This window comes from Lucilia cuprina, chromosome 6 (assembly GCF_022045245.1).
Source record: "Lucilia cuprina isolate Lc7/37 chromosome 6, ASM2204524v1, whole genome shotgun sequence".
NCBI classification, from domain to species: Eukaryota; Metazoa; Arthropoda; class Insecta; order Diptera; family Calliphoridae; genus Lucilia; species Lucilia cuprina.
Genome location: NC_060954.1, coordinates 39526571 through 39551163, shown reverse-complemented (window position 1 = coordinate 39551163; position 24593 = coordinate 39526571). Strand labels below are relative to the sequence as shown.

General features: G+C 28.6%; 4 protein-coding genes and 1 long non-coding RNA gene across 13 annotated transcripts in view; 3 read left to right on the top strand and 2 right to left on the bottom strand.

Moving 5' to 3' along the window:
- The window catches only part of LOC111685410 (protein transport protein SEC31), a 42948-nt gene extending 33517 nt beyond the window's left edge, over positions 1 to 9431 (bottom strand). The window contains exons 1-2 of one of the 9 annotated variants that reach the window (XM_046955235.1): positions 9170 to 9431; positions 8959 to 9099 (exon numbers count right to left, since the gene is read on the bottom strand). In XM_046955235.1, the coding sequence (XP_046811191.1) occupies positions 8959 to 9061 (103 nt within the window). In that variant the 5' untranslated portion in view covers positions 9062 to 9099; positions 9170 to 9431. Of the gene's footprint in view, positions 1 to 3622; positions 3777 to 8958; positions 9107 to 9169 lie in introns of those variants that run through there. The other 8 variants (XM_023447673.2, XM_023447674.2, XM_023447675.2 and 5 more) reach the window with 8 other exon arrangements.
- LOC124420869 lies at positions 8505 to 9247 on the top strand. Its single transcript, XR_006941418.1, has 2 exons — positions 8505 to 8808; positions 8919 to 9247. It is a non-coding gene; the product is annotated as an uncharacterized LOC124420869 (long non-coding RNA).
- Positions 9432 to 10181: 750 nt separating the features above from the next.
- On the bottom strand, positions 10182 to 11316 carry LOC124420871. Its single transcript, XM_046955246.1, has 2 exons — positions 11062 to 11316; positions 10182 to 10425 (listed from the first exon to the last, which is right to left on the bottom strand). Exons 1-2 carry the CDS (start codon positions 11233 to 11235, stop codon positions 10222 to 10224), a joined length of 378 nt encoding a protein of 125 aa, XP_046811202.1. The 5' UTR covers positions 11236 to 11316; the 3' UTR covers positions 10182 to 10221.
- A 910-nt stretch (positions 11317 to 12226) lies between these two features.
- Positions 12227 to 14545, top strand: LOC111685416. Its single transcript, XM_023447682.2, has 4 exons — positions 12227 to 13141; positions 13215 to 13330; positions 14251 to 14344; positions 14413 to 14545. The coding sequence occupies exons 1-4, from the start codon at positions 12839 to 12841 to the stop codon at positions 14527 to 14529; spliced, it is 630 nt and encodes a 209-aa protein (XP_023303450.1). The 5' UTR covers positions 12227 to 12838; the 3' UTR covers positions 14530 to 14545.
- A 3359-nt stretch (positions 14546 to 17904) lies between these two features.
- Positions 17905 to 23604, top strand: LOC111685415 (putative uncharacterized protein DDB_G0289963; the record flags this gene model as incomplete). Its single annotated transcript, XM_023447681.2, has 5 exons — positions 17905 to 18069; positions 18161 to 18979; positions 19038 to 19228; positions 22979 to 23200; positions 23277 to 23604. Coding segments are annotated over 5 exons (1605 nt in total), but the record flags the coding sequence as incomplete, so codon positions are not given.
- Positions 23605 to 24593: the final 989 nt, after the last annotated feature.

Genomic DNA, 24593 nt, shown 5'->3' with positions numbered 1-24593 from the left:
GTCATGACTATAGACTTCTATAAAGTCATGACTATAGAATTCTCTAAAGTTATGACTATAGACTTCTCTATAGCCAAGATTATAGACTGATCTATATTCAAGACTATAGACTTCTCTATAATCTATAGACTGCTCTGTAGTCATGACTATAGACATCTCTAAAGTCAAGACTATAGCATTGTCTATAGTCTAGATTATAGACTGATCTATATTCAAGGCTATAGACTGTTCTATAGTCAAGTTTACTATATACTACTCTATAGTGAAGACAATGGACAGCTCTATAGTCAAGACTATAGACTGCTCTATAGACAAGTCTTATACTGCTGTATAAGACTTAACTATAGACTAGACTATAGACGTCGAGACTATAGACGTCGAGACTATAGACGTCTCTACAGTCAAGACTATAGACTTTTCTATAGTCATGACTATAGACTTCTGTATAGTTCTGACTATAGACTTCTCTATAGTCCTGACTATAGACTACAGTCAAGATTATTAGGCTTCTCTACTGTCAAGACAGACTTCTCTATTGTTAAGACTATAGACTTCTCTATTGTCAAGACTATAGACTTCTCTATTGTCAAGACTATAAAGCACTCTTTATTCAATACTATATACTAATTTATACTCATGACTATCTGTCAAGATAAACACACCTCTTGATTATAGATTATAGACTTTTGTATAGTCTAGTCTGATCTTTATATTCAATAATAAATAGTGCTATATAGTCTCTAGTGAAACTATAAACAGGTATATAGTAAACAGTGTTGCCACAACAAAATTTCTTTTCTAACCAAAATTCGAATAAAAAATAACCAAATTAAGAAAAAAGTAAACAACATTATTTTTATTTGTTTTATGTTTAAATTTGGACTTTAAAATAACAAATTCATTTTCTGAAGTGGAACTATGTTAAATTTCGTGGTATTATGAAGACAGTTATGATCGCTAAAGTAATTTTCTGTACAGGATCTTACATGAGACGTATGGTCAATTATGGACCAAATCTCATAAAATCTGACAGAGATATTTTAGTTCCTTTGAACGTTGATTATGTTGAATTTTGTTGCTTTAAAGTCATTTTCAGAGGAGACTTTTTAGAGGGATAGAGTCAATTAGATACCGATCCTCATAAATTTTCACAAATACATTTCAAATAAAACTTTTTTATATTGAATTTCACCGCTATAGATGCTATGTGGGCTAAATGAAATCGTTGACTGATAGTTCGCATTTTCAATACCAATCAAACTGGGTCAATTAAAAATATTTTTGCAAAATATTTCAGTTTTCTATCTTATTTCTTTTCGACTCTATCGTGTTTTCAACAATAAATATATGTCTGTTCGCAGATTCCTTAACAAATGCAATTAATATTTATTTTAAAAAATAACTGAGTTTTTAACGCGCTTTAGCGCAATTTAAAAATATTACACATACGACTTTTTGGAGAACAATTTTCAATTAAAAAATTCTTCCCATTTTATGAACAGATTTGGAGATTCCGTTCGAAATTTGGGTTTAAATTATAATACCATGTAGCGGATGTTAGCATTACATTCATAACTTCAACAATATTTGTAAACGTAATCTATCCAAATTATCCGACAAATTGACCAAAATATAGAATTTAAGACGGTAAAATAAAAACTAGTATACAACCAAATCATCTAGAAAATGTAAATAAAGAACTAAAAGTCATGTTGTGATAGTAGAAGTCAAAGGTCATGAGTATCAAATCTTTACATATATCGCGATTATTGTTCGTCGTATGAGTTTAGATGTTATTACAACTTTTGTATACAATACAATTTCATTTTTCTTAGCTGTGTTACTTAAAAATACCAGTTGATTAATACTTTAAAGATATTGTGATACTATTCATGCATCAATCAGCAGAAAATACTTTATTTATTCTTATTAAATCATTTATCTTAGAATTTCGGCAAATTAGCACAATAATTGTTTATGCAAAATTTCAAATAGGTATAGAAGTTGCAATTATACTTTAAATTTTAAATTTAATTTGGAGGACATAATCTACTAAGTACGTAGACTATTCCCACCATTTTTTTTTTTTCATATAAGTATCGCGAGTTCTTTACATAAAAATTTCCAATAGAAATATTAAAGAAAGGACGGACGAGGTTGAATCGACCCAAAAAGTGAGTTTAAGTTCATGGATGCACCAAAAGGAGAGAGAGGATTTATTATTCACAGTGTTAGATTGAATAGTGTAAATTAAATAATTTTACAGCGTTGTTATGATTTTAATCAACTCATTTCATATGTGGAAAACTCATAGGTACTTTTGCTAAATCCTAACCAATTAAGATATCGAAAAATACCTTTGTGCACATAAGTATAACCAGTAGATGTACAAATTGTAGTAATAAAAATTTTTTGAATAGTAAAAACAACTTCAACATATTACCAAAATAATTGATTTAAAACTTGAGATAAAAGAAGTTTTTTTTTTTTATTTTATTTTTTGAATAAAAGCAAACAGCATTTAGTTCAATTGTTTGCAAAAAATAACCAAAACGAAAAAATAATTCACATGTACGCATGCAAAATAAAAATAACCAATTTTGGTTAATAATAACCAAAGTGGCAACACTGATAGTAAAGACTATAGAAAGGCACATAGTCAAGGATATAGACAGGCCCATAGTCAAAATTATAGACATGTCTACAGTCAATAGATCAGCCTGTGGTTTTTATATTTATTTATATTTATTACTATAGACTGGTCTATTGTCAAAACTATAGACTGACCTATTGTTAAGATTTTAGACTGGCCTATTGTCAAGACTATACCAGCTAGCAGTTTTAACAATAGACGAGCCTATATTCTTGAATATAGACTGTTCTACACCACAGCCTGACCTTTAGTCGGGACTATATACTGAACTGCAGTCTCGACTAAGGACTGCTTCGTAGTCATGATTTTAGACTGACATAAAGTCTTAACTATAGACTAAACTATATCCTTGACTATAGACTGATCTTTAGTAATGACTATAAACTGATCTTACGTCGCAACTATAGACTGATCTATAGTCGAGAATTTATATAATATTGTATGTAGTTAATAAATATTGTTTGTTACTATTACATTACATGATTTTTTAGGGACTTTCTAAAACGAACACATTACTTCTGCTCTGTTGTTTATTTTCCTTCATTTTTAAAGTTCGACGTCTTAAATATAAAGCAATTAAAACGAAGAGAACTGCTAAAAGTACAATGCATATGAATGCAATGATAATATTTAAATATAATTTCATTTCAATAAAAAAAATATAACACTGAATTTTAACAAATAAACATATAATGCACTCGAATATAAAAAATAAACTAAATTTGTTATAAATAAAATTATTATTAGCGAAATTTTCGTGGCAGCTAGTGAAAACGCAATAAAAATAAAAAATGAATCAATAATAAATATTGATAACTACGATAAAATGAATTAAGTTATTAGAGAAATATGTATGAATATGTATGTACAAGAAGATATTACAAATATTTCTATTACTAAAATATCGATAAATTAAGTTAGAATAATAAAAATTTTGAAATTAAAACAAGTGAATATCATAAAACTTACTTTGATTGCTGGTAGTAACTACAGTAGTTCTGGCCACTGCCAAACGTCTACGTCTTAAACGTATTAATATTGATATTAAAATTATGAAAAATAATATTATGAATATAGGAAACCAAATATCGAAAAAAATATAAATCATATTATTTATTTTCTATTTGGTAATTTAAGTAATAAGAAACAACTTGCGAATTCTTTGAAATTTTATGTAAAACTAAATTGATATATGTCTACGAAATATAGATATATATTTTTATGAATATGAAATGTTTGATAAAGAAATTTTTACTTGTATATCAAAAGTAAAATGCCTCAATGTTAAAATGTAAAGTGACTTAAAGTTAAAATGTTTAAATTTAAGGAAACTATGTATAGTTCATATTCTAGTGTTAAATGGAATCGTAATCAAATGTTTGATATATACCATATTACAGCTTGACTATCGACCAGACTGCAATCTTAACTACAAACCAGACTATAGTCTAGACTACAAATCAGACTGTAGCCTGATAGAGGCTATACCCTTTACAATAGATTAGTCTATAGTATTGACTATAGATCAGTTTATAGTCTTGACTGTAGATTAGTCTATAGTCTTGACTATAGATCAGTCTATAGTCTTGACTATAGATCAATCTATAGTCTTAACTATAGATCCGTCTATAGTCTTGACTATACATCAGTCTATAGTTTTAACTATAGATCAATCTATAGTCTTAACTGTAGATCAGTCTATAGTCTTGACTGTAGATCAATCTATAGTCTTGACTATATATCAGTCTATAGTCTTGACTATAGATCAGTCTATAGTCTTGACTATAGATCAGTCTATAGTCTTGACTATAGATCAGTCTATAGTCTTGACTATAGATCAGTCTATAGTCTTGACTATAGATCAGTCTATAGTCTTGACTATAGATCAGTCTATAGTCTTGACTATAGATCAGTCTATAGTCTTGACTATAGATCAGTCTATAGTATTGACTATAGATCAGTCGATAGTCAATACTATAGATCAGTCTATAGTCTTGACTATAAATCAGTCTATAGTCTTGACTATAGATTAGTCTATAGTCTTGACTATAGATTAGTCTATAGTCTTGACTATAGATTAGTCTATAGTCTTGACTATAGATTAGTCTATAGTCTTGACTATAGATTAGTCTATAGTCTTGACTATAGATTAGTCTATAGTCTTGACTATAGATTAGTCTATAGTCTTGACTATAGATTAGTCTATAGTCTTGACTATAGATTAGTCTATAGTCTTGACTATAGATTAGTCTATAGTCTTGACTATAGATTAGTCTATAGTCTTGACTGTAGATTAGTCTATAGTCTTGACTATAGATCAGTTTATAGCCTTGACTATAGATCAGTCTATAGTCTTGACTATAGATCAGTCTATAGTCTTGACTATAGATCAGTCTATAGTGTTGACTATAGATCAGAATATAGTTTTGACTATAGATCAGTCTTAAATCTTGACTATATATCAGTCTACAGTATTGACTATAGACCAGTCTATAGTTTAGACAATAGATTGGTCTATTAGACTATTCTATAGTCTTGTCTAAAAACTGTGTTGCCTAAAGACTGATGTATATTCTTAACTAAAGAGAGATCTATAGCTTTAGTACATTTAGGTCTTAACTGACTATAAGAATATAGAATTTATTATTTATAGTAAATAATAATTTTTCATTTAGTCCCTTTTACACTACAACGTTGTGAAATTTGAATGATCATTATTATCTATAAATGTTTTTAATGCAAAATATGTACTTTTTTGTTTTTTGAACTACGAAATGCCAATTTTAATTAACAAATCCCTTTTTTATATCGATAAGATATTGAAATATTAAGTAAAAATTGTACTACTACTATTAGTTTATTATTTGTATTTCATACATAAAACAAGTTATATTTCAACTGCATTTAAAGACAATCAAACGAAATATTTTTATTACTTCAAGTGTTAAAATATAAAAAAAGTGGAAATATCATAAATAGTGGGCGTGGCATCTGCCTAATGAATTAATTAGTGCAATTCTTATATCTGCGTTTGTAAAACAAAAGAAGTTGAAAAGGGCCATCCATATCAGATTACCCTTTCATATATCAAGTCTGATGAAAAAGCAAAAGTAGCTATCGCAATATCTCTACGGAGTCTTAAGAATCAATCCTTTCAAAACCTAATTGCTTCTGTGTGTACACAGATAGATCCAAGATGTCGAAAAGTGGCTGCTATTAAAATTCTTATTGCTAAGTTTTTCACATCTAGAGTTGGTTCTATTAGCGAGACAATCGAATATCTCTCTAATTTGGGACAGGGTACACGAGAGTTTATATGACAATAATATTGGTGACACTTTGAGCTATTTCCAGCTAAGCGGACTGGAGATAGCTCAGTTCTGCAAAGTTCTACTTCTTGCAATAAAGAAATATTGAAAGGTTTTACTCCATGGTTCGATAGTTAGTACGCTATGACCTCATATGCATCCATTCAGGTTTAACTATCTACTTGCTGTCCATAGACTACAACTAGGTAAGCTTATATCGATTATTACAGGCCACTGTAAAAACCATGCTAGACACATTGGTCTTCGTTCATTGATTTCTGTAGGAGTTGTCAAATTGAGAATGAAGAAGAGAATATATATCATCTCATCATTATTGTTGAATATTGATTTGGAACGTCTTACGGCGTTCATTATTTTGTCAGAATGGGTTCCCCCCGGAGGCGTGTTACCTTGGTGAAACACCAATCTTATTGCAATCCCGGGGAACAGAGGTGTTACCAACACCTCTAGTCGGCTGGGACTATAAATTGGTGTTTACAGTCTACTGACTGGCTTAGTCCTTACATAGATTGAAAAGAGGTCTTGCATAGATTGAAAAGAGGCCACTACGGGTGGCCAGTTGACCATAGGACTTGTCTTGGCTGGTCAGTTGGTTGAGGTTCCTTCGGGATTCACGTAGTGGCTGTGGTTTTATACCCAAAATCGCGGTGAGAAAATGTTGGTTTAAGCACTGATATATCCTATACCTAATAGGTTGGACTAGAGTTTCGCGACTAATTGTCGCATGTATATCAAAAATTGAGATTTTTATATCATGCTCTATAATATTGAACATAAAAACATGAAATTTAGTATGTAGGACCTTGGCTAGGTAAGAACCTAAAAAAGGGACTTTTTGGTACTTTTTCTTTCTCCAAAAGGGCATTGACTAGGTAAAAACCTATAAAAATTTTCTTTTTGGTACTTTTTCGTTCTATAAAAGGTACTTTTGAATTTTTTATAAAATTAAACCTAGAAACATGAAATTAAGTATGCAGAGCCCGGATTAGATCAGAACACATAAAAGGAGACTTTTTGGCACTACAAAAGGTGCTTTTTGAATTTTCTATAATATTGAACCTAGAAATATGAAATTTAGCATGTCGGGCCTTGACTAGGTAAGAAACTAGAAAAACTTTTTGGTACTTTTTCCTTCTACAAAAAGTACTTTTTGAATTGTCTATAATATTGAACATAGAAACATGAAATTAAGTTTGTAGAATCCATATCCGTACTTTTTCGTTCTACAAAAGGTACTTTTTGAATTGTCTATAATATTGAACATAGAAACATGAAATTAAGTTTGTGGAGTCCATATTAGGCGAGAACACAAAAAAGGGGACTTTTTAATACATTTTCGTTCTACAAAAGGTACTTGTTGAAATTTCTATAATATTGAACCTAGAAACATGAAACATGACAGTTTTTTTTAACACATCTTGGTGAAGGGTATATTAAATTTAGCAGAGCCGATTATAGAACTCTTACTTGTTGTGTTTTGCAATTTATGTTTGAGCATGAATAAAAAATCTAAATTTTTGATGAAATTTTCAGAGGTTGTCTTGGATTTTTGTTCATATCTTCTTTATTTATGGAGCGATTTTGCTGATTTTAAATAACGATTTTTCCGAAAGCTCGTCTAACAGAAATATTGAAGGTTCGGATTACGCTGATATCTGGGATCATCTAAAAACTGATTTCAACAAACAGACAGACGGACATGGCTTAATCGACTCCGCTATATATAAGGATACAGAATATATGTACTTCGTAGGGGCGAAATATTATATTATAGAAATGACAAAGTTAGTTATAAACTTCTTACGAAGGTGAAGGTATAAACAAAGTCTGGTTTATTGATTCTGTAGCTTTTATTCTTACGAAAAATTATCTCTAAGAACATGATTAAGTATAACTGTAAACAGAACACTGCCGATGAAAAAGCTTTATATTCAATTGGTTTATGGAGTAAAGGAGTAATATAAGGTAACATAAATCTTATTTTACATTAAAATGTGTTATACGTTAGGTGTCTTTATGAAAGCTAAGTGAAGTAAAATATAGGGGGTTATTTTGTCAATTCCTTCCCCTCGCTTCTCTTAAATTTTTATATACAGTATTGTTCGAAACTTAAGCAACTTCTATTCCATAAAGGAGTTTGGAACTCAAAAGGACCAAAGATTTTCATAAAAAGATGAAAAAGTTGCTTAAGTTACGAACAGCTATTTATGGAGTTAATTCAGTTATTATATTCTTGTGAAATGGAAATAAACTTTTGTTGTTGTTATTATAATGTAGACACATAGTATTATTACTATCAATTTTATAATTTTGAATTAAACAATTAAAATAGAAAATATAGCACTTTGTATACAATGTCAAAAAAAGTTGCTTAGGTTTCGAACAATACTGTATGTAATTTGTTTTTGTATTTTGAAAAATTTGAATGAATATATTTTGAACGAATGGTGAAGTGTTTTACAAAATGAGCGGAGTAGATTTTATTATAAAACAGTTCCAACAAAAAAAAAATTTACTTATTGAAATATAACACTTTTGGTATTTAACAGCAATTTAATAATTTTGCTGATTTTGCAAAAAAGAAATATATAAATAATGATTGTTGGACAATTTAAAATTCTAATCACATTCTTACAAAGAAAATTCTTAGATTCATTATAAAATGACTCACAAAAAAAAAACAAACATAAATAAGAAAAAAAATCTGATTTAACGTTGTGCAAGATCCTAAAAATCTATTGGCACTGCTGACTAAACATTAATAACAAAAATGTGTTAATTACTAAGCTAATGTTAATACCGCCATCGGATAAATATACATACATAGTACGTAGTATGTGTACAACCATAATTATTGTTATTTGAATTCCTAATCTTCTGAAAACACCAACACAACCACTAAAGTTTTTCGTTTTTTTTTTCCTTTTAATCTTTAGTATGTATATAGGTATTTATTTTATCAACTTAACCACTTACCAGATAAGACGGCTCCACGTTGCTTGCGGGAACAGCAGTAGCCACAGCAGCTCATTATGATGAAGGCCAAAAAGAAAAACATAAAAATACCCCACAGATCCATGGCGTCGTCAATATCGTCAATGTCGTCTGAAAAACCCACTATAAACTTGAATAATATTATAATAATATAATAAATTGTAACAAACTAAAAGAACGTAAAAATAATTACACACTTGTTCCTACCCGTTTAAGTAACTTGCTTGTATTTATTTCACAATTTATAAAAATATTAAACAAATTTTATACCAATCCACTTGTTGCCCTTTTTATCGTAGTATTTCAATGATAATCAAATCTATATTTTTTGTTATATTATAGTATTATTTATTTTTTTAATTTTACTGCGATTTGTTTATGTTTGTGCGTCAATTTCTTGTAAAAAATTAAAAAAAGAACAATTGCTCTGCTTTTGTGTTTTTCTTGTTTTTTTTTTGCGATAAATTTTTTTGCCAAAATCACAGACGAATATATTTAAGGTGCTAAGGGCTAAACAGCTGACTTTATATTTCAATAACTAAATGTCAAATAACGTATATAAAAAATATCTACCCTTACGTTTATCTGTCAAAATACATTTAAAATAATTAAATCTCATTTGCCAGTTCATTATCCTCTTTAATACTTTTAGCAAAAGGTCTAATACAGAATTGTTATAAATTAAAGTGTTGCCAGATGATGAACAGATCATAAAAACAAACCTATGGACTACAGAGAAGCTATAGACTAGACTGAACTACAAATTAGACAATGGGCGAGAATAGAAATTAGACTATAGTTTAGACTTTAGATTTTGACTATAGACTAGACTATAGACTAGACTATAGACTAGACTATAGACTAGACTATAGACTAGACTATAGACTAGACTATAGACTAGACTATAGACTAGACTATAGACTAGACTATAGACTAGACTATAGACTAGACTATAGACTAGACTATAGACTAGACTATAGACTAGACTATAGACTAGACTATAGACTAGACTATAGACTAGACTATAGACTAGACTATAGACTAGACTATAGACTTGACTTGACCAGAATAGTTTATACAAGACTATAGACAAGTATAGTTTATTGTATTGACATTAAACTCGTCAACGTACTTGACTATAGACTGGACTATAGTGCAGATTACATTTATAAATTATTTATAAAATAATAGTTACTATAGACCCAAAACTGGGCATATTAAACAAGCATATAACACATATGTTTATTAACTTACATTATTCACCTCAGACTGTTGAGAATCAGCAGCAATCACATTACTTTCAACTGGACTGGAGACGTTTGATCGGTTCGAACGCTTCGTACGCTTGGCAGCACGAATCATTTCCTTTATAGATGCGTGAAATTCTCGTCGATTTTTAAGTCTCTGCTTTCTAGCTAAACGTTTTCTTTTTATGTCAGACATGAGGCCCTAAACAAATATAATAAAAAAATTGCGTTTGCAAATTACTTGCGACCGAAATAGGTGCCTACTTTTTTTCTAATCGATATTTATAGACAATAAAAGTTAACAATGAATTAGTTATAGCTCCTTGTCCTAATCAATAACATCTTTTTATAAGCGAAAGAATAAAATACGCAAATTTTAAATAAGTAGAATGGTTATTAGCCTTGACCAAACGCTGGACAAAAGACAGCCTTAGATTAAGAGTCTACATTATGCACTGTATCATAGATTAACCCCGCAGACTTATTCATTTACCATAGAAGTCACTTTATTAATACACTTTTCTGTACATATACCTATAGGACACGACTGTCCATATACAACTCCTGCCCTGTTTATAAGCTATAAGGCTTTATACAATAGCCCATAAACTTAAGATCTCTAAAATATATTATTTATAACTTATAATCCTTAAGAACTACATTTTCGTTAAAAAAAACACAAATTCCCTTTCCCAAAGAATTTGTGCATTGCGCGGTAAAAATCTCAAATTTAAAGTATTTTTATGATTAAGAGACCAAAAAAAAAACTTTTTAACTCGTTAATAGATCAACGAAATGTGGTTAATCCTTTTAAACCAGTCTTATAAAAACTACTTACATTATTTGATCCAGACTGTTGGGAATCACCAGCAACCACGTTACTGCCACCTGCATTGGAGGCATTGTTGGAAGAACTCACCGCACGTTCCATTTTTCTTAATGTCCTTTTATTTGTACGTCTTTCTTTACGTTTCTGCTTTTTAGCGGAACGATTTTTATTGTTTCTGGACATTAGCAATTAAACAAACAAAAATAAAAACGTTGCTTTACTAATTTTATTTATATTTCAAATGCAAAATATCTCAAAGCAATAACAACACTAGATACGTTTTTTTTATAAAACAATAAATCGAATGGGTATTCGGTAGTTTATTAACATAACGGGTAATCGTTGCTAAATCTAATATATAAACAGAGTTGAATTTTGACATATTTGTGGTCAATAAGGAGAATATATATTCAATATTTTTTTATTTTTATAATATTACTATTAAAATACGTGTATTGTTCCAGTCAATAACTTAAAGTAATACATATAAAAATTGCAATAGGTAAAAAGCAACGAATACTTTTGAAAAGTAATCATGACAAAACAGCATAACAAAACAGCTGTTAAGTTTAAAAAATTTCAACCGACAACATTCACAATAACACGAGGTGAGTTTAAGCGGCATTGCCATATTGATAAATATATAATAATAAATATACGTTTTGACTTTGAGAATTCTCTATACTTTTTGAAAAAATACATCAACTAGTACACTGTAACTTTATTAATAATTTTTAGTCTAATCTATAGTCAGTAGTATTATATTTAGTAAATAGTCTATGGAAACGTGTAAATAGTCTATGGTCAATAATCTAGTATAGTCTTGTCCATAATCTAGTCTAGTCTATAGTCTAGTCTATAGTCTAGTCTTTAGTCTAGTCTATAGTTTAGTCTATAGTCTAGTCTATAGTCTAGTCTATAGTCTAGTCTATAGTCTAGTCTATAGTCTAGTCTATAGTCTAGTCTATAGTCTAGTCTATAGTCTAGTCTATAGTCTCGTCTATAGTCTAGTCTATAGTCTAGTCTATAGTCTAGTCTATAGTCTCGTCTATAGTCTAGTCTATAGTCTAGTCTATAGTCTAGTCTATAGTATAGTCTATTGTCTATTCTATAGTCTAGTCTATAGTCTAGTTTATAGTCTAGTCTATAGTCTAGTCTATAGTCTAGTCTATAGTCTTGTCTGTAGTCTAGTGTTAAAGTTTGTATAGTGAATTCTCATTTGAAATTTAATAATAAAACTTCATTCTAAACGATATATGAAATTTAAGACTATTTATCCTAATCTGCGGTGTTAATTTGAGTTTGTGCATGAAATTCGTATAAGTAACGTAACAATCATACAGTGTTATGTTTACCATTTTAATATTTTTTTACCGTTAAAAAATAACTTGTGTATAAAATTGTAAATAATGTGTAAATTCGGAAGTTTTTTTAATGTGGCAACTTCAGCAACTGTCCAATAGCTTTTAAGCTTAATTTTTTGCACCCCCAAAAGCAGCTGCTGCAAACATTCCATATCACACCACCAACACCACCCCTTTTTTCTAACAAACAAAAAAGGAACACTAACAATTAAGGAAAATTTTTTGACTCATACAGTTTGTTGGTAACAAATAGAAGAAAATTTAAAATTTTACAACTAAAAATAGTTTTTATAGTTTACAATTAAAATAAATCTTAGATAAAATCAAGTTTCCTACTTACTGCTACCTCCAAGTTTAAAAAAGAAAAAAAAAAAACTTAAAAAGAAAACCCCCAAAAATAGAAAAATCAAAAGTACATAATTATGGCAAATTGTGATTTATATGACATTTGGTCCAAGGCCTGTAATCATTATGACATACCCGAAGATACAATACGTTCCTGGTATGAACGTATACGCAGTAAACTCAATGAGGATGTCACCAAACGTGTCTATCACAATTGGTCTTGTATGTTGGCACCCAAACGCACTGAATTGGAAACAGCCAAACCACATATTGTCTTAGCTGCCTTTTTCCAATATTATGAATTTGATTTAGAAAGAAGTTGTGTACAAGATAATTGTAAAATATTTCGAGAATTCTGTCAAGATGGTTTAATTGAAGATGTAAGTATTCAAAAAAATGTATTGATTAAAATAATTTAATTATTTTTTTCATTTTATATATATAATAATTTAGGAAAATATGAAACAGTTGGTCTGCCGTTTATTGGGCGAAAAGAGTACAGAAGCAATTAATGGTGACATTGATTATGATATGGCATTTTTACAGGATTTGGATTTATTAATATTGGCGTAAGTTGTGCAATGTTATGGTGTTTTTTTTTTTTTTTTTGAGTTTTTATATGCTTACGTATGCAGTTTTATATTTTATTTATATGTATATTGTTGCTGTAATGTAAGTGGCTTCTTTGGTCCCTTTTGTATGAATGTTGTTTATAGAAATGTTGGTAACCATTTGTGATTCACCATAGTGATATTACAGAAGATAAATAGACATATAGATAGATAGATAGATAGATAGATAGATAGATAGATAGATAGATAGATAGATAGATAGTTAGTTAGTTAGTTAGTTAGTTAGTTAGTTAGTTAGTTAGTTAGATAGATAGATAGATAGACAGACAGACAGACAGACAGACAGACAGACAGACAGACAGACAGACAGACAGACAGACAGACAGACAGACAGATAGATAGACAGATAGGTAGACAGACAGACAGATAGACAGACAGATAGATAGATAGACAGATAGACAGACAGACAGATAGATAGATAGAAAGATAGATAGATAGATAGATAGATAGATAGATAGATAGATAGATAGATAGATAGATAGATAGATAGATAGATAGATAGAAAGATAGATAGATAGATAGATAGATAGATAGATAGATAGATAGATAGATAGATAGATAGATAGATAGATAGGTAGATAGATAGATAGATAGATAGATAGATAGATAGATAGATGGAAAGATGGAAAGATGGAAAGATAGATAGATAGATAGATAGATAGATAGATAGATAGATAGATGGAAAGATAGATAGATAGATAGATAGATAGATAGATAGATAGATAGATAGATAGATAGATAGATAGATAGATAGATAGATAGATAGATAGATAGATAGATAGATAGATAGATTTAAAGCAAATTTCCAAAATGTCATTTCCTTAACATTGACTTAAGGAATATTTATCAACTTTTAGCTCAACGCCAGATGTTTACAAAAACTATGCACAATTGTCACGTCAAGAGTGGTCTACAGCGGGTAAAACTAATTTCGATATGTTAAGGCGTAAAGTGAGTTTTCATTAATGCTGTCCATTAAATCCTTGATAAACAAGAAAATTTTACATATTTTATTACAGACACTCACCACATTATTGGCCTTGGATATCTATCAAACTCCAGAATTTAGTAATAAATATGCCAAAATAGCACGTGCCAATATTGAACAAGAACTTAAAGAATTAGAAAATTGTTAGATAAATGCAAAAATTCATAAAAAAAGATGATTTGCCCATAAAATTTTAAAAGAGAATTTAAAAAAAGTGATGTTTTTACAACAAGAATTTTTTTAATATTTTTAGTGATTTATGTATATTTAGCAAATCAATCAAACAAATAACTTGATATTTAAAATTCATAACAATAAAAATATTAATCTAATGTTCCACATCAATCCTAGTTTATCGGAAACAATTTTTTGCTTATTGCTAACACATTCAACATAAAGTATACAATCAAAAATTATGAAAATTATAAAATTTTTATAAAAGAATAATTATAAAAATTTACAAAAAAAAAACATAGATCCCAACATAATTTTGTTTGTTTTTATTTTAATTATAACAAGTTAACATTAGTTAATCATTGGTATTAAATTTTAAACTATTTACAGACAAAATAGACAGTATTACATTAAAATCATAACAATTTTGTTATAATACATTTCATACATAATTTCCATTTTCTGTTTGCTTAATGGCTTTCAACATACATTAGTTAAAACATTTATAAAGGACAATAAAAACAGTTTTCAGTTGAAAATATCTACACTTTCGCTATAGAAAACATACTAGTTCGTTGTTCAATATTTGTTGCTGTTATTTTGCTCCGTTTTCCTTATTATATGTTTATAACTCTCTTAATGTGTAATTGTAAATGCCAAAAAATTATAAAAATCAAATAAATGTAACTACTAGTCAAAATAATGCAAAATATATATAAATATACAAAAATAATTATAAAAACTGTAGTTTTAATTCACCTCAATATTTTTTAACATTTTGCAAAATTTGAAATACATGTTTAAATACAAAATAAGCTTTTCTTATTTTGTTTTAAATGTTTGCAAATTTGCAACATTTAAGAAATATTGTTGTGTAATACATGTAATTTAATGTAATAAAAGTAATAAAGCTTGAACTGTTAACATCATCAGGTAAGTATTTAGAAAACAAATTGAAATATTTTGGAATTTTTGAATATTTTCAAAGTTTATATTATAAACTTTATAACCAAAGAATAATAATTTTAATGGATATTTTCATAATTAAATCGCTTATTCCATATTAAAGCCTTGAAACGATTTTCATGGAGACCCTCATTATGGTACCATTTGCAGCATCATTACCCAACTTGTTTAGAATAAAAGGTACTGATGTATTTTAAAACCAAAGTTTGAGTCAAGTCGATCCGGATCCACGATCCAATTGTCGTGGGAACGTTTTTAAATAGGTCATCAGTTTTGGTGACTAATTAAGTAGTATTTGTCATACGTGTAAAGTTTAGTAGAGATTTTTGTACACCTTTCTTAGCAAGCTTGCAAAAGATAAAAAGTTCTCTGGTGTGTCTTTACTTCAGGATGTCTTTTTGGCCCTTTCAATATACATACTTGTTGTAATCAATAGCTCGTCGTCAAAGCATTTGATTACAGCGTATTTGTCATACTTTTGAAGACGAGTAGAATGATGTGACCAACGTTTTTGCCAACTGAAACGAAACGAATAGTTATTCTTCTGAAAAGGATTCAGTAAATAGATAGATAGATAGATAGATAGATAGATAGATAGATAGATAGATAGATAGATAGATAGATAGATAGATAGATAAATAGATAAATAGATAAATAGATAAATAGATAAATAGATAGATAGATAGATAGATAGATAGATAGATAGATAGATAGATAGATAGATAGATAGATAGATAGATAGATAGATAGATAGATAGATAGAAAGATAGATAGATAGATAGATAGATAGATAGATAGATAGATAGATAGATAGATAGATAGATAGATAGATAGATAGATAGATAGATAGATAGATAGATAGATAGATAGATAGATAGATAGATAGATAGGTAGATAGATAGATAGATAGATAGATAGATAGATAGATAGATAGATAGATAGATAGATAGATAGATAGATAGATAGATAGATAGATAGATAGACAGACAGACAGACAGATATATAGATAGATAAGTAGATAGATAGATAGATAGATAGATAGATAGATAGATAGATAGATAGAAAGATAGATAGATAGATAGATAGATAGATAGATAGATAGATAGATAGATAGATAGATAGATAGATAGATAGATAGATAGATAGATAGATGCAGACGATCAGATAAGTCGAAACAATGACAAAGGAAATGAGTTATACTCTTTTCTTCCTCTTCATCCTAGCAGCTCCTGCAGAAGTTGTTGATAGATAGATAAATAGATAGATAGATAGATAGATGAATAGATAGATAGATGCAGATGATCAGATAAGTCGGAACAATGACAAAGGAAATGAGATATACTCTTTTTTTCCTCTTCATCCTAGCAGCTCCTGCAGAAGTTGTTATTGGGTAAGTTCAGTCTTCTTGCATGGAGTCCGAAAGGCTAGTGGCCACTTCCCACTGCCGTTAAGTTTCGTAGATTAACTCTGGGAATATAGAAAAGGGCATGGGACCTCTATGTGTTGTAAGAGGGCCACATCATCCTTGCCTGTCTACAGGTGGCCTCATTCGTCCATTTGCATTGCGCAAGCTCATATAGGTTTTCACGTATCGAGCGTTTGCAGGTTGAAAGCGGTATACCGACAAAAGGATCGGTATGCTCTCTTGCAAGCGAGGAATCTAGCTTGGCGATGATATTACCAGGAATTATCCGGTAGGTTAGTAGCTAGTGTTCTAGTCTGGTAAACCGGAGCTGGTGGGTTCGATCACCACCTGAGGCACTGATTAGGTTCTACAGAGATCTAGATGTATTTCTTCCGATTTGATGTATATACATACTCCTTTCAAACAAACTAACTAACACATCGACCTCAACAATATCCTTCATGGACCCGTTGGTAAAATCTGCACACCAATCAAACAGCCTATCAAAAACATGCCAATTGTTCCCAGTTGGAAAATCCATAAAAGATATTTTCACAAAGTTGTTATTCTATGAACTTCTTTTGCACAAGAGGGCTTCCAATGAGCAAGTAAACCAACTAAATGTTGGTCGTAGATCCAAACTATACTTAGTACCTTAAAAAATTCCTTTAGAATTAAACGTTTTGTAACGAATTTATTAATATATATGATCAAGATTCAAACTTATCAAAATTTAAGAGTATAAGTGATAAATGTTTAAATACCTTAAACATATCCATTAAAATTGCTATTATAAATATTTCAATTTGTTTTCTAAAGGTAAGTATTTAATGTTTTTCAATCTTTACTTTTTACCACTATTAATAATAAATCTTTTCCACTATTAAATTAATTGAGAAATTCCAACTAAAATCTGCAAATCTGACGAGTAAATTTTAATGTATTTATTCAATTTATTTTTAACATATTCTATAATTTATCTTCTCTCCACAACACCTAAAGTGTCAAATAGATCAAAGACCCTCAACTAGTCGCCACAGTAGTAAAAAACAAGAATCACCGAAAAATCGTTTAAAACGAAGTCCATGGAGAAATGCAGGTGGTAAAGTGAATAGATTTAAAAAAATCGTTGATGATCAGGCTGTAAGTTAAGCGTAAAAGAAAAATAGGCAATTTTAAACATAAATAACAATAAAATATACATATTTTTCTTTTAAATTATTCTCCCATACAGAGAAGATTAGTTAGACGCAGTGTTTACTTAGTCAATGACAATGGTACAAGTAGAACAGTTACACCGAAAAAGATGTCTTCGCATAAAAAGGGCAACAAACGTTTGATCAATAACAGCAATAATAATAATAATTCAAAGAGAAAATTAAACAAACACAGAAAGAACAATCCACAAAATATTACTACAACATTGGAAGAAGGAGAAATACGTTCAGAAAGTGATATATCTTTAGTAGAAGATGCAAGAAAGAAAGAGGAGAATAATAACAATAATGATAATGATGATGACGACGACGATTGTATTGTGATCGAACCAACCTTAGAAGAAATAACAATAGATGATAATGACGGTGATGATGATGATGATATACCCTCAACCAGTGATGGTTCTACTAATTATCAATCACTTATCAATTCCTTTAAACATCGTATCTCTTCCACTCCTTGTCATAGCAAAAAATCTTCTTTCACATATGCCTCTGTAGTTAAAAATTTAACTAAAGATGATAATAATTCAAATAAAGACGACGAAAATTTACCCTTTTTCTTAGATGTTGGTCGTAGATCTGGTATTGAATCGATTAATTCCACAGATACCTTTACCAATTACACCAAACTTAGTACCTTAAAGGAGAATTCCTATAGAACTGTACGTTTGAAAGAAACCACTTGTAATGATGAGATTATCAATCTAGATGATCAGGATTCAACTTTAAAACGTAAATCTACCGATTTAGATGATGATTCGGTTATTTTTGTAAGTGAATCGAATAAAGCAGATTTTATACCCATAGTAGATGATACGATACCGCCAAATAAGGTAATTGTGGATGGATTTCTTTTAGAATTTTAATCGTTTTTATATTAATTGTTTTTAGATTTTGAAAATAAGTGATAATACTCCTACAACACCAGTCAATAGATTGCGCACAAATAATAATTTATTTACACGCAGCGAAACTAAACAATTGAATGCCTACAATGCAAATGCCTATAATCCAGGAGCAAATGAAGAATTAAACGAAGGCAAACGGATGGTAATTATAGATGGTAGTAATGTGGCTTTCAAGTAAGTGTTTTAATTTATTTACAATATTGATAAGTTATCTAAAACACTAACATAACTAACATAAACATAATCTATGGGCTAGTCCATTTGACTAGTCTAGTGACTATTTTACAGAGTAATCTTTTAAGAAGCCTATGGAATATAGGTAGATAAATAGATAGATGGATAGATAGATAGATAGATAGATAGATAGATAGATAGATAGATAGATAGATAGGTAGATATATATAGATAGATAGATAGATAGATAGATAGATAGATAGATAGATAGATAGATAGATAGATAGATAGATAGATGTATAGATAGATAGATAGATAGATAGATAGATAGATAGATAGATAGATAGATAGATAGATAGATAGATAGATAGATAGATAGATAGATAGATAGATAGATAGGTAGATAGGTAGATAGATAGATAGATATATAGATAGATAGGTAGATAGATAGATAGATAGATAGATAGATAGATAGATAGATAGATAGATAGATAGATAGGTAGATAGGTAGATAGATAGGTAGATAGATAGATAGATAGATAGATAGATAGATAGATAGATAGATAGATAGATAGATAGATAGATAGATTGACAGATAGATAGATAGATAGATAGATAGATAGATAGATAGATAGATAGATAGATAGATAGATAGACAGATAGATAGATAATACAAAGATAGATAGATAGATAGATAGATAGATAGATAGATAGATAGATAGATACAAAGATAGATAGATAGATAGATAGATAGATAGATAGATAGATAGATAGATAGATAGATAGATAGATAGATAGATAGATAGATAGATAGATAGATAGATAGATAGATAGATAGATAGATAGATAGATAGATAGATAGATAGATAGATAGATAGATAGATAGATAGATAGATGTATAGATAGATAGATGTATAGATAGATAGATAGATAGATAGATAGATAGATAGATAGATAGATAGATAGATAGATAGATAGATAGATAGATAGATAGATAGATATATAGATAGATAGATAGATATATAGATAGATAGATAGATAGATAGATAGATAGATAGATAGATAGATAGATAGATAGATAGATAGATAGATAGATAGATAGATAGATAGATAGATAGATAGATAGATAGATAGATAGATAGATAGATAGATAGATAGATAGATAGATAGATAGATAGATAGATAGATAGATAGATAGGTAGATAGGTAGATAGGTAGATAGGTAGATAGATAGGTAGATAGATAGATAGATAGATAGATAGATAGATAGATAGATAGATAGATAGATAGATAGATAGATAGATAGATAGATAGATAGGTAGATAAATAGATAGATAGATAGATAGATAGATAGATAGATAGATAGATAGATAGATAGATAGATTGATAGATAGATAGATAGATAGATAGATAGATAGATAGATAGATAGATATATAGATAGATAGATAGATAGATAGATAGATAGATAGATAGATAGATAGATAGATAGATAGATAGATAGATAGATAGATATATAGATAATAAATAGTTTCGCATCCTTAGCTTTGGCAATAACAACAGGTGTCTGCTTAACGCCGTACTTCATTACTTCACTACTTTTTTTTAATTTAAAAAAGAAAACTTACCGGAAACAAAACGGACAGATAGCCTTTTCTTGATCAAGCCTTTTTACGAAGGTTATGTCTATAAAAAGTATATTATAAACTCAAATTTTATATAAAAAAATCTGGCAAAAATCGTACAATTAACCCTGGTATACTAACTTCTTTATCGGATCTGTCTATGATTTAATAACTAGTCGTCAAATAGGCGAAATACTACACATTTTATGTTTGATTTTTAAAAATTTTATTTTTCCCTATTTAGACATGGTTTAGATCAGGCATTTTCCGTTAAAGGTTTAAAAATCGCCATCGAATATTTTGAGAGAATGGGCCATGAGGTTAAGGCGGTTATACCACAGTTTCGTATGAATATAAAGCAAATCAACGGATCCAGAAGAATTGGAAAGACTACACAAGGCGGGAAAAATTGTACAAACACCCTGCAAAAACTTGCCTGGTCTAACGAGTATCAGTTACGATGATAGGTTAATTATTGAAAATGTCTATATAGATATTTAAAAATTTTTATCAATATATATTTTCTATTTATGGATATTTTAGATTTGTTTTGCAATTAGCCTTTGAATTGGATGCTGCCATTGTTTCGAATGATAACTATCGTGATTTGTTACACGAAAATCCAGCCTTTAAGAAAATCATTGAAAATCGTGTAATTGGTTATACATGGTGTAATGATATATTCATTTTACCCAAAGATCCTTATGGTAAATGGGTCCCAAATTGCATACAATTCTTAATCGTAGTTAGATTTCTATTTTGAAAATTTTTTCTTATATATTTCTTATTAATTAGTTCTTAAAAATATATTATTTAAATAAAATTTCCTATATTTTTTATGTTTATGGGTTATATTTTAGAATACATATATATTTTTTTGTTTTGTTAACTACTTTAAAATTCTAAATAATTTAGTTACTAACTTTAGTATTAAATTATTATATATCAATTAATATTAAACATTTTTTGTATTTGCTATTAATGGAATAAATGTACAAAATGTAATATACAAATAAGTTGCAAAAAACATGTTGTTTGTTTTAATTACAATCAATCTCTTCTTTTAGTTATTCCACTGTAATTTTTATTGTCAAATTGTTATGTAATTTCATTTAATCAAAGTTTCAAATTAAAAAAAATAAGAAATTTTAAAAACAAAAAAAAATTATTGTATTTATTGTTAATTGCAATATATAAACTGTGCCCCGAAAACATACATTCAAATGTCTGACAATTTAAAGAGATCAATTAAAAAGCGAAAAGTTTTGACCAGTAAAACAAAAAGTTTTAAGAAGCAGTGCAACTAAAACCAAAAATGTTGAAACAACTTCGGAAATAACTACAAAAGAAAGTGACGATGATTGTATACTAATTGAGCCCCAAATTGATATAATAGAAATATCAGATGAAGATAGCAAGACGCATTTAACAACACGTCAAGAAATAGATCGTTAGCGGAATACCAAAAGAAATTCAAAACCGTAAATCACAATTTTTAGAAAAATTGAGGTTTTTGCATGTGAAGTTTAATATTTTGTATTTAACATTTAATTTTGAAAAACTAAAAAAAAAAGATTTTTAGTGAATAATCAAAGGCGGTTCATCTGTTTCATTGGGACTTTAAAAAAATATGTATATAGATCAATAGATAGATAGATAGATAGATAGATAGAATAGATAGATAGATAGATATATAGATAGATAGATAGATAGATAGATAGATAGATAGATAGATAGATAGATAGATAGATAGATAGATAGATAGATAGATATATAGATAATAAATAGTTTCGCATCCTTAGCTTTGGCAATAACAACAGGTGTCTGCTTAACGCCGTACTTCATTACTTCACTACTTTTTTTTAATTTAAAAAAGAAAACTTACCGGAAACAAAACGGACAGATAGCCTTTTCTTGATCAAGCCTTTTTACGAAGGTTATGTCTATAAAAAGTATATTATAAACTCAAATTTTATATAAAAAAATCTGGCAAAAATCGTACAATTAACCCTGGTATACTAACTTCTTTATCGGATCTGTCTATGATTTAATAACTAGTCGTCAAATAGGCGAAATACTACACATTTTATGTTTGATTTTTAAAAATTTTATTTTTCCCTAATTTAGACATGGTTTAGATCAGGCATTTTCCGTTAAAGGTTTAAAAATCGCCATCGAATATTTTGAGAGAATGGGCCATGAGGTTAAGGCGGTTATACCACAGTTTCGTATGAATAAAAGCAAATCAACGGATCCAGAAGAATTGGAAAGACTACACAAGGCGGGAAAAATTGTACAAACACCCTGCAAAAACTTGCCTGGTCTAACGAGTATCAGTTACGATGATAGGTTAATTATTGAAAATGTCTATATAGATATTTAAAAATTTTTATCAATATATATTTTCTATTTATGGATATTTTAGATTTGTTTTGCAATTAGCCTTTGAATTGGATGCTGCCATTGTTTCGAATGATAACTATCGTGATTTGTTACACGAAAATCCAGCCTTTAAGAAAATCATTGAAAATCGTGTAATTGGTTATACATGGTGTAATGATATATTCATTTTACCCAAAGATCCTTATGGTAAATGGGGTCCCAAATTGCATACAATTCTTAATCGTAGTTAGATTTCTATTTTGAAAATTTTTTCTTATATATTTCTTATTAATTAGTTCTTAAAAATATATTATTTAAATAAAATTTCCTATATTTTTTATGTTTATGGGTTATATTTTAGAATACATATATATTTTTTTGTTTTGTTAACTACTTTAAAATTCTAATAATTTAGTTACTAACTTTAGTATTAAATTATTATATATCAATTAATATTAAACATTTTTTGTATTTGCTATTAATGGAATAAATGTACAAAATGTAATATACAAATAAGTTGCAAAAACATGTTGTTTGTTTTAATTACAATCAATCTCTTCTTTTAGTTATTCCACTGTAATTTTTATTGTCAAATTGTTATGTAATTTCATTTAATCAAAGTTTCAAATTAAAAAAAAATAAGAAAATTTTAAAACAAAATAAAAAATTATTGTATTTATTGTTAATTGCAATATATAAAACTGTGCCCCGAAAACATACATTCAAATGTCTGACAATTTAAAGAGATCAATTAAAAAGCGAAAAGTTTTGACCAGTAAAACAAAAGTTTTAAGAAGCAGTGCAACTAAAACCAAAAATGTTGAAACAACTTCGGAAATAACTACAAAAGAAAGTGACGATGATTGTATACTAATTGAGCCCCAAATTGATATAATAGAAATATCAGATGAAGATAGCAAGACGCATTTAACAACACGTCAAGAAATAGATCGTTAGCGGAATACCAAAAGAAATTCAAACCCGTAAATCACAAATTTTAGAAAAATTGAGGTTTTTGCATGTGAAGTTTATATTTTGTATTTAACATTTAATTTTGAAAAACTAAAAAAAAAAGATTTTTAGTGAATAATCAAAGGCGGTTCATCTGTTTCATTGGGACTTTAAAAAAATATGTATATAGATCAATAGATAGATAGATAGATAGATAGATAGATAGATAGATAGATAGATAGATAGATAGATAGATAGATAGATAGATAGATAGATAGATAGATAGATAGATAGATAGATAGATAGATAGATAGATAGATAGATAGAAAGATAGAAAGATAGAAAGATAGATAGATAGATAGATAGATAGATAGATAGATAGATAGATAGATAGATAGATAGATAGATA